Source organism: Microcaecilia unicolor, chromosome 1 (genome assembly GCF_901765095.1).
Source record: "Microcaecilia unicolor chromosome 1, aMicUni1.1, whole genome shotgun sequence".
Lineage (NCBI taxonomy): Eukaryota > Metazoa > Chordata > Amphibia > Gymnophiona > Siphonopidae > Microcaecilia > Microcaecilia unicolor.
In genome coordinates, this window is record NC_044031.1 from 186473513 (window position 1) to 186487432 (window position 13920).

The window sequence follows — 13920 nt, forward strand, 5'->3', positions numbered from 1 at the left end:
TATTTAGGAAAGGCTAGTTCAGTGTTGGCATACAAATTGTGTAAAGTCTGTGCTGAACAGGTGGTGGGGAAAATTAAGGATAGTACTGTGCAGCTACTTTATAAGTCTTCCCAAATTAGGGCTTGTTTTTGAGAAAATAATTATATACCAAAGATTCCTCTTAGCAATGCTGATATTTGTACTTATTTGGAAACATCAGATTTCTCTGAGGACAAGCAGGCTGTAATATACTCACAAGTGGGTCAACGTCCCGGGAACAGGCATTTTGCTATAGCAAAAACAAAAAACTTTTGCTAGAGTCTTCTGGTGCGTGTGCACCACGCATGCGTGGATTGACTTCCCGGCCGCTGCATGAGCCTGTACCTCACTTTCTTTTTTTTTCCACAACGAGGTGCGGCAGGTTCCTCATGTGCTCCTCGTTTTGGCCCGGGAAAAGTCTTGTTTTTTCAGTGATTGTTCGCGTGTTTTTCCCCTTTTATTTGTTTGTTTAGAAATTTTAAAAGATAGGATTCTTTTTTTAAAATCCTCAGTTCTTTATTCCCTAATTTTAAGTTTTCTTTCTTTTTTGAAGTGGCTGGGGTTTTGTTTTGTTTTTTTTTGGGGGGGGGGGGTTGTTACATTTGTACCCCGCACTTTCCCACTCATGGCAGGCTCAATGCAGCTTACATGGGGCAATGGAGGGTTAAGTAACTTGCCCAGAGTCACAAGGTGCTGCCTGTGCCTGAAGTGGGAATCAAACTCAGTTCCTCAGTTCCCCAGGACCAAAGTCCACCACCCTAACCACTAGGCCACTCCTCCACTTTTAGGCCACACGGTCAGGGTTTCTCCTTTTTTGTGCCCTTTTTTACTGGCAGAATCGAGTCCTTTATTTGTTACATTTGTATCCCACATTTTCCCATCTATTTGCAGGCTCAATGTGGCTTACATAATACCGAAAGGCATTCGCCAAGTCCGGTAGGGAACAAATACAATTAGATGTTAGGGTGGAATAGAGAAGATAAGATTCAGGCACGTAGGGTTAAAGAAAGGGAGGGTTTGATAATGTCCAATACGATCTTTGATATTGATGTGTTGCAGAGTTGAGTCATTTATGTTGGGTCAGTCGGGTATGCCTTTCCAAACAGATGAGTCTTTAGTGATTTTCTGAATTTTAGATGGTCGTAGATTGTTTTCACAGCTTGTGGCAGTGTGCCATAGTCGTGTACTTATGTAGGAGAAATTGGACGCATGGGTTGTCTTCTATTTAAGTCTTTTGCAATTTGGGTAGTGGAGATTCAGGTAAGTCCGTGATGAACTGATTCTATTTCTGGTTGGAAGATCAATCAGATCAATCATGTAACCTGGAACTTCACCGTAGATAATCTTGTGGACCAGGGTGCAGATTTTGTAGGTGATGCGTTCTCTGATCGGAAGCCAGTGTAGTTTTTCATGGAGTGGTGTGGCACTTTGGAATCATGTTTTACCAAATATCAACCTGGCTGCTGTGTTTTGAGCTGTCTGAAGTTTCTTTGTGAGTTGTTCTTTACATCCCGCATAAATTCCATTGCAGTAGTCAACGTGGCTTAGTACCATTGATTGAATTAGTTTACGGAATGTTTCCCTCTGGAAGAAAGGTTTTATACGTTTGAGTTTCCACATTGAGTGAAACATTTTCTTTACAGTGGAGTTTACTTGGGACTCAAGTGTAAGATTACGATCAATTGTAACACCTAGTATTTTGAGACTGTCTGAGATGGGGAGGGTATGATCTGAAGTGATGAAGGTTGTGGGTTTGTAATTATTGTGCTGGGATGAGAGGATAAGCAGTGTGTTTTATGAGTGTTCAGCTTCAGTTGAAATGAGTTTGCCCGTGAGTCCGTGGTGTTCAAACCTCGCTTGATGTCATTGGTGATTTCTGATAGATCGTGTCTAAAAGAGATGTAGATTGTGACATCAGCATAGATGAACGGGTGGAGACCTTGGTTTGATAGGGACTTGGCCAGTGGGATCATTAATATATTGAAGAGTATTGGTGACAAGGTGAACCGTGAGGAACTCCGCAGTCTGATTTCCACATTGGTGAAATGTTTGTGTTAGATTTTACTTGGTATGTTCTGGTGGTTAGAAAACTCTTGATCCAGCTAAGTATATTTCCACCAATCCTGAAGGGTTCTAGAAGACGAAGAAGTATATATCGAATGCACTCAACATGTTGAATTGGAGGAGAAGTATGCTATAACCTAAGGCTATTTCATTCTTGAATTTGGCCAGGAGAGTGACCAGCACAGTTTCGGTACTATGGAATGGATGAGCCTGGATGCTAGGGATACCCCACTTGTGAGTATATTACAACTTGCTTGTCCTCAGAGAAAGCGAAGATACTTACCTTTAGCAGGTATTCTCCGAGGATAGCAGGGTGAATATTCTCACAATCCCTCCCATCTCCCCTTGGAGTTATTTGTTTATTTGCTTATGCTTTAGAATTAACTGAGGTACATGCTCGCGCGGAGGGCACACGCACCAGAGGATTCTAGCAAACGTTTTTTGTTTTTGCTATGGCAAAATGTCGGTTCCTGGGCCAACGCGGACATCAACCCATTTGTGAGAATATTCAGGCTGCTTTCCTTGGAGAATGCCTGCTACAGGTAAGTATCTTCGCTTTACCTAATTTCAGCTGTGCAGAGGGAAAACTTAGAGGTACTGGTTCAACTTGAGAAAGGTTTTCGTGCTGTTAGATCCATGGTGACAGGGAAGTCTCCTGGGATAGATGGCCTTCCAGTAGAATATTACAAGGCCTTTGCCTCTGAGTCGTCATGTGTCATGGAGGTTACTTTTTCTCCCATACACCTCGCCCGGTTGGTTTACAGAGGTGATGTCAGGCTACTACTCTCATTCTCTTGTAGAATTCAGTCTTTTCTTCCACCTCAGTCTCAGTGCTTTTCTTCACCTCTCTACGTCTCTGAGTAGCAGTCATTTATCGACCCCCTGATAATTCTCTTTCTTCCTTTCTCAATGACTTTGACTCTTGGATTTCCTTCTTTCTCAAACCTTCATCTCCTTCCTTCATTCTTGGGGATTTTAACATTCATGCTAATGATCCCTCTGACTCTTATGCCTCTCAGTTTCTTGCTTTAATACCCTTTTTCAATATTTAGCTGTGCTCCACTACCTCTACTCACCAAAATGGTTACTGTCTTGATCTTGTTATCTCAAGCTGCTCACTCCAGTTTCTGCACCTCAGTTCTTCCCTTCTTCTACAGCTATTGGTTCCATTTCAAATAATATACATATGGATGTCCTTTATCAGATAAATTTCTTTGCATGAAAATAGAATTATGTATGTAGAATTTCAGTTTTGTTTGAAATATTTGTCAAATTACATGGTGTTTAACATACTGCATCATTATATGAAGCTAATGGATTGATATGCGTATTATGTGTTTTTTCTCCTTATGTATAATTACTTATGAATATTTTTGGACTTAAGTTATTGGAAAGAGTAAAGATGCAGCTGGCTTCATTTTTGGAAGATCCACAGTATCAAGACCAGCATTCTTTGCACACAGAAATAATAAAAACATTTGGAAGAGTTGGACCTAATACTGAGCCCAGATTCAGAGATGAATGTAAGTTACATAGTTCTGTGTAAATATTCTATGGGTTCTGCATTGACAGCAATTCTGTGGACAGCGGAATTTCTCTCATTTAGCATATTTTGTAATCTAAGGGGTCAGTTTTATAACTGGTTGCCTTTATTTAGGCAACTTGAGGGCAGGTGGTAGAAGCCTATTTTGTAAGGGAACCTAGGCACCTAGGTTCCAATGTAGAGTACTAGCATAAACTGGTATTGACATGTCTAACATTTTGCACTTACAGCAGCCATAGTGCTGGCATAAGTGCAAGCAACTAAATGAAGCAGAGTTATGTGCAAACTACAGAAATCTGTAAATTTTGTGTGTAAGTGGGGGGCCCTCTTATATCCCACTCATGTGTACACCCTTCTTGCAAATATGTGCTATGCAATATAGTTGTGTATTTTTAAAATAGCATATACACACATTAATGTTCACCTATGTATGTATATGCTAGTATTCTTAACATTTACAAATGCAATGAGTCCATAAATGTTAGCATCTAATTTACAGAATTGCCCTTTAGAAGTGTAGCATAGTAAATGTCAGCAGGTAAAGACCTGCACAATCCATCCAGTCTGTCTAACACGGTGGCCGAAATTGAATCTGGCCCTCTGCACAGGTTTCACTTCTTCAAGATTAAACGCTGGTATAATTAATCTTTGTCTCTCCCTGGTAATTTTGGGGCACAGATAGTAGAAGTCTGCCTGGCACTGGTCCAACTTTCCAACTTCTGAAGCTGCTGTCATAGCTCACTCCAGTTAGTTAGTTAGTTATTTCAGCATTTGTATCCCACATTTTCCTACCTAATGGTAGGTTCAGTGTCGCTTTCAGTTACAATTTATATAGAACAATGTAGGTTCAATGTGGCTTCAGTTACAGTTTATATAGAGCAATGTTATAGTTTATATAGAATAATAAGGTTTACATTTGTTTTGAATTCAACAAGTTGTATATGGTTCTATAGTTGCCTCGGTAGGCATATTCGGTGTTTGGGGTAACGGCAGCTTAATTCTGTTTTGTCCATTGTCATATCCGAGTAGTGTGTTCCGATGTTTGGAGGCCATTTAAGTTTTGCTTTAATTGGATTCCATCCTTTTTTCTTTATAGTGATGCTCTGTGTTTATCTCACACATTTATAAATTCCATCACCATTTTTGTCTTCACAACCTCCCATGGGAGGGCGTTCCAGGCATCCACCATCCTTTCCAAGTATTTCCTGACATTGTTCCTAGGTCTCCCACACTGCAACCTCAACTCATGACCTCTAGTTCTACCGCTTCCTCATCTCTGAAAAAGATTAATTTGCATATGAATACCTTTTAAGTATTTAAACGTCTGTATCATATCCCCCCATCCCTCCTTTCTAGGAGGTGTTTAAGTCTTTTCTCATATGTCTTTTGGGCATAAGCCCCATATCATTTTTGTCACCTTCCTCTGAACTGCCTCAAGTATTTTTATGTCCTTAGTGAGATACGGCCTCCAAAATTGAACACAATGCTCCAAATGTGTGTCTCATCAATGACCTGTACCGAGGCATTAACACCTCCTTTCTTCTACTGGATATGCCTTTCTCTATGTAGCCTAGCATCCTTCTGCTACAGCCATCACCTTTTCATATTGTTTTACTGCCTTAAGATCCCTCCGACACAATCACCCCAAGGTCCCTTTTCTGATCTGTGCTTATCAGCCTTTCACCCCTAGCAAATACAACTATTTTTGTTTTGCATTAAATTTTAACTGCCAAACATTAGACTATTTAATCTGTTTAGATAACTTCTCATGTTGTCCACTCCCTCCGGGATGTCCACTCTAAGGCAAACTTTCCCTTCTAACCTTTTGACAATGTCACTCACAAATATCTCTATATATAAAACGCACCTTCAACATTCTAATGAAGCCTCAAACCGGAAACTTGAAGTGGCATAGATATCCGGTTTGCCCATGAGTGTCTGCCCCGCCCTCGCGTCAAACCTGATGAAGTCGAGGGCGGAGCACTGACACTCGAATCAAGGAAGCCCATTGGTTAATCTCTGTTTCCACTCCACAACGCTGCCGTCATTCCCAAACACTCAAAACCAAACAAAATCGCCGCTGCACCCCGTCCCCCCACCCACAGTCCCCCTCACCCACCCTCCCGCAGCTGCTCGCTCACTGTTCTGCTGCACCCCCTCTCCTCTCCGACTCTGGTCATGCAGCAGGACGATTATTACACACGAGTGAAAGTGACCCAATCAACTACACTGTAAGCCAGGAAGCCCATTGGTTAATCTCTGTTTCCACTCCCCAACACAGCCGTCATTCCCATACACTCAAAACCAAGCACACCCTAGGAGCTGCTGATCCACATTGTCGTTTTTTTTTCTTCTTCCATCTGAAACACGTCTAAAGCTGTTTCTACTGGATAAACTGCGCCGTTAAAGGACAAAAGGTTTTTGGTTTTGGTTTCTTACTGCACACCTTTTTAATTTATTTGAAAGCTACCCATCTGTACATATGAATATCATGAAATCTAAAATAAATATCACTAAAACAGCTATTCTACCTGGTAGAAACAGCAATTTTAAACTCTGTATTTCATTTGTCAACAATACAAACTTTATCTGTAGATCATTTGTCAACAATACAAACTTTATCCAGTTAAGTGCTCGTGGCTGCGTCATCCCCGCCGTTGCCTGTCAATGTGTGTCAGAGTATGAGGGAGCTCCAGCTGCCTGTGGGTCACAACAGGGCTTAGCTGCTGGATGCCAGAAGCAGGTTGATAGCAAATAGCAAACCCCCCCCCCCCCCCCAAGCACCTCGGAGGAAGGGAGGGGACAGGACCGTTGAACTGAGAGGGAGGGGGAGGGACCCTTGAACTGGTAGGGGGACCCTGGAACTGGGAGGAGGGCTATGGAACTGGGAGAGAGGGCGGGAGGGAAGGTGACCCTGGAACTGGGAGGATGGGGACCCTCAAACTATGAGGGAGGGTGGGGGGGACCCTGAAATTGGAAGGGACCCTGGAACTCGGAGGGAGGGGGGATTACCCTGGAACTCGGGAGGGGGGATGACCCTGGAACTTGGAGGGAGGGATGGAGGGGGGACCCTGGAACTAGGAGGGAGGGGCCCCTGGCACACTCTGATTCTCACACACACACACTCCCTCTCACGGACACACTCATACCCAGTCTCACTCTCTGTCACACATTCACTCTCTCTCACACAGTCAATCTCACACACACTCTCTCAAACATACACACTCCGAGGAAGACCTTGCTAGCGCCCGTTACATTTCTGTCAGAAATGGGCCTTTTTCACTAGTATTGAATAATTGGCCTCAAAACTGATCCTCGGAGCACTCCATTACTCATCTTGCTTCCCTACAAGTTAATTCCATTTACTACCTCCCTCTGCCATCTGTCAGTCAACCAGTTTCTAATTTGGTTCACTTTGGGTCGTATCAGCCCATTCAATTTGTTCACAAGCCTGCTATGAAGAATGGTTTCAAAGACTTTGCTAAAGTCCAAATAGACCACTCTAGCGTGTGCCCTCAATCCAGTTCTCTGGTCACCCAAAGAAATCAATCATATGCCTTTTAACACAATTTTCCTTTGGTAAAACTATGTTGTCTTAGATCTTGTAAGCCACTGGATTCTAGGAATTGTACTGTCCTTTGCATCAGCAGTGCTTCCATAATTTTTCCTACCACCAAAGTAAGGCGTACCGGCCTGTAGTTTCCCAGTTCTTCTCTGTCACCGTTTGTGTAGAGAAGGACCACATCCACCTTTCTTCAATCCCATTCAACCTCCCCTTTCTCTAAGGATCTATTATACAAATCTTTAAACGGGCCCAACAAGAACCTCTTTGAGCTCCTACAGTATGTCATCCGGCCTCACAGCTTTGTCCACTTTGTTTTCCAGTTGTTCGAAAATACTTTCTTTCATGAATGGTGGGATATCTACTCCTCTGCCATATATGTCTGCCAGCCAACAGAGGTCCTTCTCCAGGATTTTCTTCCATGAACACAGACAGAAGCATTTGTTTAGTAAGCCTTCCTTTTGCTCATCACTCTCCATATATTGGTTCTCAGCAGATTTCAGTCTCATAGTTCCATTTCTAGCCTTCCTCCTTTTCCCAGTGTACCTGAAAAGTCTTGTCACCTCTCTTTGTCTCTACCCATTTTTCTTCTACCTGCCCTTTCACTAGCTGTATTTTTCTTTTCACTTCTTTAGGTTTTATGCAATATTCTTTTCTCTGTTCTTCTTTTTCCGTTCTTCTGTACTTCATAAATGCCACTGTTTTGCCTTTATTCCTGTCTGGTGAACCATATGGGCCTCCTTTTCCTCAATCCAAGACTTTGAGATTTTTGTGTCTACACTCCCCTTTAGCTCCTATATTGAACTATACGGTATAATGATTTCTACTGACCAGAGGGGTACCCACCCAAAAATTACACACATTTTCCCCATTTATGAGCTTAAGATGCAGTGTCACCTCTTCTCTGGCATATTTTCTCTCTCTCTCTCTCCTCTCTCTCTCTCTCTCATATTCTGCACATGGAACACTACAATCTGCATCCAGCAAGTTGAAATCTCCCAGCAACAGCACCTCACGTTTCATTCCCAGCCTTTGGATATCTATAACTACCCTGTTTCCCCGAAAATAAGACATCCCCTGAAAATAAGACCTAGTAGAGGTTTTGCTGAATTGCTAAATATAAGGCCTCCCCCGAAAGTAAGACCTAGCAAAGTTTTTGTTTGGCCCCGATGGGTACCCACTCTCTCCCACCAGAAGCTCACTATTTGGCAACTAGCCACCCAGCCCAGTTCCCATTAGTGTGGAGGTAGTGATGGCGATATGGTACTGTGTTGTGGTTTATTAGGGGAGGTTGTTTGTTTTTTTGTGTCCTTGTGAGAGCTGGACGTCTATAACACAAAGCAGCGCATTCTTTTCCTTGTTCTTCCTCTATCAGGGGCCATCGTTGGGATTTTTTTTTTTTTGTATGTGTAATCATTTGGTTCTCTAGTGTGGTGCATTTGGGTACGGCTTGTACCGTGTTTCGCCGAAAATAAGACATCCCCTGAAAATAAGACCTAGTGCATCTTTGGGAGCAAAAATTAATATAAGACACTGTCTTATTTTCGGGGAAACACGGTAGATCTCTGCTACTCTACCTTTTCGACCAGTTCTATCCTTCCTAAAGAGATTATAACCTGGTATGGTGTTTTCCCATTTGTGGAAGTCATTAAACAATGTCTCTGTGATAGCAACAAGCTCTAAGTCTACCTCTAACATCAGGGCTTGCAGTTCCTGCACTTTGTTGCTCAAACTGTGACTATTTATGCTAATTTCTTTCCAACTATATTTTATTGACGCTCTTGCCTTTTTGCCTTGTCTCCCCTTCTGGCTGATTACTGATAATTGATTTGCTAAGATGGTTTATTTTATTGTTTCTCCTACTGTGGTCCAACATTTGTTTTTGCTGAGAGTGAAATCTTGAATTTACCTGTTCTGTTTACCTCCCCCATCCTCTAGTTTAAACACTTGGAAATATATGTACTCAGTTTCTCTCCAAGGATCCTCCTTCCTTCCAAAAAAAGAGATGTAGGCCATCATTACAGTATAGCCTTTTGTTTCTCCATATATTGCCCCATCCCTATGTTTCTAAAATCATCTTGGTGACATCAGGTTTTAAGCTGCTTATTGATGTGTACATTAATGCTCCACCCAAACTCCCTCCAGTACACACCTACTGGCAGATTACACGCCATAATGTCAAAATGTATGTTTTCACCATCTGGTATTTTATAAGGGGCCATTCACATACATATGGAGGCACGTTCGTGCAAAAATAGCTTTATAAAGTTACTCCCAGAATAGGCAAAATTCCCTTGATGAGAAAAACCCAAATATTCTCAGATATATGTGAATGGGATGTTTTGATGTTTTATCCATCCCACTGAAAAAAACACACCCATAGTGGATTACATCAAAGCATTCACAATAAAATTAAGAACACCACATATAACACGAAACAGTAGTTACAATTCTCACTTTTTGATCCCAAGTTGCATAAGAACATAAGAATAGCCATACTGGGTCAAACCAATGGTCCATCTAGCCCTGTATCCTGTTTCATACAGTGGCCAGGTCACAAGTACCTGGCAGAAACCCAGATAGCAACGTTCCATGCTACCAATCCCAGGGTAAACAATGGCTTTATAAACTTTATAAAACAGCCAATTATGGCCAGCCATCTTCAAGGCATTTCTTAGGGGGGCCTTCTAAGGAAAATTTAACCTAGCATTCAACCATTCTGGTACCTGATCTACTACTGTTGTCGGTTTCATTTACCTGTAAAATTACATGTTATATTATTAACTTGTGTACAAAAAGTGCTTAGAAAACCCAGAACAAATTCATTCTGCTGTTAGGAAGACCTGCTTACTCACTCAGTTGGCAATCTACAGAGACTTGGAAAATTATGATTGAAATAATGCGGCAAAATCTATTGAGAGAACAGCTGAGTTGATATAAGCAGTACAACAAATTCAGGTTTTACTTGCAAAAAATTCAAACAGGCTGAGGTAGTATCTGTGAATGGCTTCTTGATTTTCTTGATGGTTTTGTTTGAAATGTGTGTCTTATTAGCATAGTGCACAGAGATCAGCCTGCTGTAGTTAATGCACATGGAATTTTTGTAAATCATATTTTTAAAAGCAGTCTGTGAGAAATTATACTATCACTGTTTGGGAGTACTATAAAAAGTAAATGCACAAAAAATTGAATCTTTTATATTAATGGAGGGACCAGAGTTAATATGTAAACCACTTTGGTTGTACCATAGAAAAGTGGAGTATTACGAATGTAATCTAAGAAGAAAAATGATACAGTTTATCCTTATGAAGAATAAATAGTGATCATTGAGCTAAAAAGAATGTTCATTGTTTCACTTTGATTGTGTCTTCCCCATTTTTCACAATTTAATAAATAAAAGATTTAACATATATATGACTGTCTCTGGGGAAAAAACGTGACTTAAGTCTAGTGACTTTAGTAATGTTTTCCCAAAGAAGGTCACATATTTTATCAAATCACTGTTAATTAAGGTGCCATTACCTTCCAATCACTATCCACTTCTATCTAGTTTTTCATGATAACTTGATTATGTTTGTTAGGCAAATGCATTCTTGGTTAATATTTTTATAGTTATATGTAAAGGTTTAGGCACCCCTGGCCAAATTAAATATTTCATTTAATCTCAAAGAGGACAGAAGCTGACACAGCCAGTACAAAGTTGCTTAAAATATTTTTGTAACTTTTAATACATAATTAAGATCAGCAAATTAATAACAGTTTGGAAATAATAAGAAAGTGATTATGGATGTTTCAAAAGTTTGACAATCTTCTACTTAATTTTTTAAAATAAGTACATAATTATTGCCACACTGGGACAGTATCCTGTTTCCAACAGTGGCCAATCCAGGTCACAAATACAGTGGGGGAAATAAGTATTTGATCCCTTGCTGATTTTGTAAGTTTGCCCACTGACAAAGACATGAGCAGCCCATAATTGAAGGGTAGGTTATTGGTAACAGTGAGAGATAGCACATCACAAATTAAATCCGGAAAATCACATTGTGGAAAGTATATGAATTTATTTGCATTCTGCAGAGGGAAATAAGTATTTGATCCCCCACCAACCAGTAAGAGATCTGGCCCCTACAGACCAGGTAGATGCTCCAAATCAACTCGTTACCTGCATGACAGACAGCTGTCGGCAATGGTCACCTGTATGAAAGACACCTGTCCACAGACTCAGTGAATCAGTCAGACTCTAACCTCTACAAAATGGCCAAGAGCAAGGAGCTGTCTAAGGATGTCAGGGACAAGATCATACACCTGCACAAGGCTGGAATGGGCTACAAAACCATCAGTAAGACGCTGGGCAAGAAGGAGACAACTGTTGGTGCCATAGTAAGAAAATGGAAGAAGTACAAAATGACTGTCAATCGACAAAGATCTGTGGCTCCATGCAAAATCTCACCTCGTGGGGTATCCTTGATCATGAGGAAGGTTAGAAATCAGCCTACAACTACAAGGGGGGAACTTGTCAATGATCTCAAGGCAGCTGGGACCACTGTCACCACGAAAACCATTGGTAACACATTACGACATAACGGATTGCAATCCTGCAGTGCCCGCAAGGTCCCCCTGCTCCAGAAGGCACATGTGACGGCCCGTCTGAAGTTTGCCAGTGAACACCTGGATGATGCCGAGAGTGATTGGGAGAAGGTGCTGTGGTCAGATGAGACAAAAATTGAGCTCTTTGGCATGAACTCAACTTGCCGTGTTTGGAGGAAGAGAAATGCTGCCTATGACCCAAAGAACACCGTCCCCACTGTCAAGCATGGAGGCGGAAATGTTATGTTTTGGGGGTGTTTCTCTGCTAAGGGCACAGGACTACTTCACCGCATCAATGGGAGAATGGATGGGGCCATGTACCGTACAATTCTGAGTGACAACCTCCTTCCCTCCGCCAGGGCCTTAAAAATGGGTCGTGGCTGGGTCTTCCAGCACGACAATGACCCAAAACATACAGCCAAGGCAACAAAGGAGTGGCTCAGGAAGAAGCACATTAGGGTCATGGAGTGGCCTAGCCAGTCACCAGACCTTAATCCCATTGAAAACTTATGGAGGGAGCTGAAGCTGCGAGTTGCCAAGCGACAGCCCAGAACTCTTAATGATTTAGAGATGATCTGCAAAGAGGAGTGGACCAAAATTCCTCCTGACATGTGTGCAAACCTCATCATCAACTACAGAAGACGTATGACCGCTGTGCTTGCCAACAAGGGTTTTGCCACCAAGTATTAGGTCTTGTTTGCCAGAGGGATCAAATACTTATTTCCCTCTGCAGAATGCAAATAAATTCATATACTTTCCACAATGTGATTTTCCGGATTTAATTTGTGATGTGCTATCTCTCACTGTTACCAATAACCTACCCTTCAATTATGGGCTGCTCATGTCTTTGTCAGTGGGCAAACTTACAAAATCAGCAAGGGATCAAATACTTATTTCCCCCACTGTACATTTTATGCTGCTTATCTCAGAAATAGCAGTGGATTTTTCCCAAGTCAATTTAATAATGGTCTATGGACTTTTCCTTTAGGTAGCTGTCCAGACCTTTTTTAAACACCGCTAAGCTAACCGCCTTTACCACATTCTCTGGCAACAAATTCCAGAGCTTAATTACACATTGAGTGAAGAAAAATTTTCTCCGATTTGTATTAAATTTACTACTTTGTAGCTTCATCTCATGCCCCCTAGTGCTAGTATTTTTGGGAAGAGTAAACAAATGATTCACGTCTACCTGTTCCACTCCACTCATTATTTTATAGACCTCTATCATATCTCCCCTCAGCCATCTTTTCTCCAAGCTGAAGAGCCCTAGATCCTTCAGCCTTTCCTCATAGGGAAGTTGTCCCATCCCCTTTATCATTTTCTTCGCCCTTCTCTGTACCTTTTCTAATTCCACTATATCTTTTTTGAGATGTGGTGACCAGAATTAAACACAATATTCGAGGTGCAGTCGCACCATGGACCAATACAAAGGCATTATAACATTCTCACTTTTGTTTTCCATTCCTTTCCTAATAATACCTAACATTCTCTTTGCTTTCTTAGCGGCCACAGCATACTGAGCAGAGGGTTTCAACATATCAACAACAACGCCGAGATCCCTTTCTTGGTCAGTGACTCCTAACGTGGAACCTTGCATTATGCAGCTATAGTTCGGGCTCTTCTTTCCTACATGTATCACTTTGCACTTGCTCACGTTAAACGTCATCTGCCATTTAGACGCCCAGTCTCTCAATCTTGTAAGGTCCTCTTGTTACTACTACTACTTAGCATTTCTAGAGCGCTACTAGGGTTACGCAGCGCTGTACAAAATAAACAAAGAAGGACGGTCCCTGCTCAAATGAGCTTACAATCTAAAGAACGAAATGTCAAGTTGGGCAGTCTAGATTTCCTGGGTAGAGGTTAGGTGCCGAAGGCGACATTGAAGAGGTGGGCTTTAAGCAGAGATTTGAAGATGGGGAGGGAGGGGGCCTGACGTATGGGCTCGGGGAGTTTGTTCCACGCGTGGGGTGAGGCGAGGCAGAAAGGGCGGAGCCTGGAGTTGGCGGTGGTGGAGAAGGGTACTGAAAGGAGGGATTTGTCTTGAGAGCGGAGGTTACGGGTAGGAACGTAAGGGGAGATGAGGGTTGAGAGGTAAGGAGGGGCTGCAGATCGAGTACATTTGTAGGTTAGTAGCAGAAGCTTGAAT

General features: G+C 41.9%; 1 protein-coding gene across 2 annotated transcripts in view; it reads left to right on the top strand.

Moving 5' to 3' along the window:
- The window catches only part of RELCH (RAB11 binding and LisH domain, coiled-coil and HEAT repeat containing), a 447561-nt gene that overhangs the window by 343632 nt on the left and 90009 nt on the right, over positions 1 to 13920 (top strand). For both annotated transcript variants that reach the window (XM_030203226.1, XM_030203234.1), the window contains exon 25: positions 3467 to 3605. In XM_030203226.1, the coding sequence (XP_030059086.1) occupies positions 3467 to 3605 (139 nt within the window). The remainder of the gene's footprint in view (positions 1 to 3466; positions 3606 to 13920) is intronic.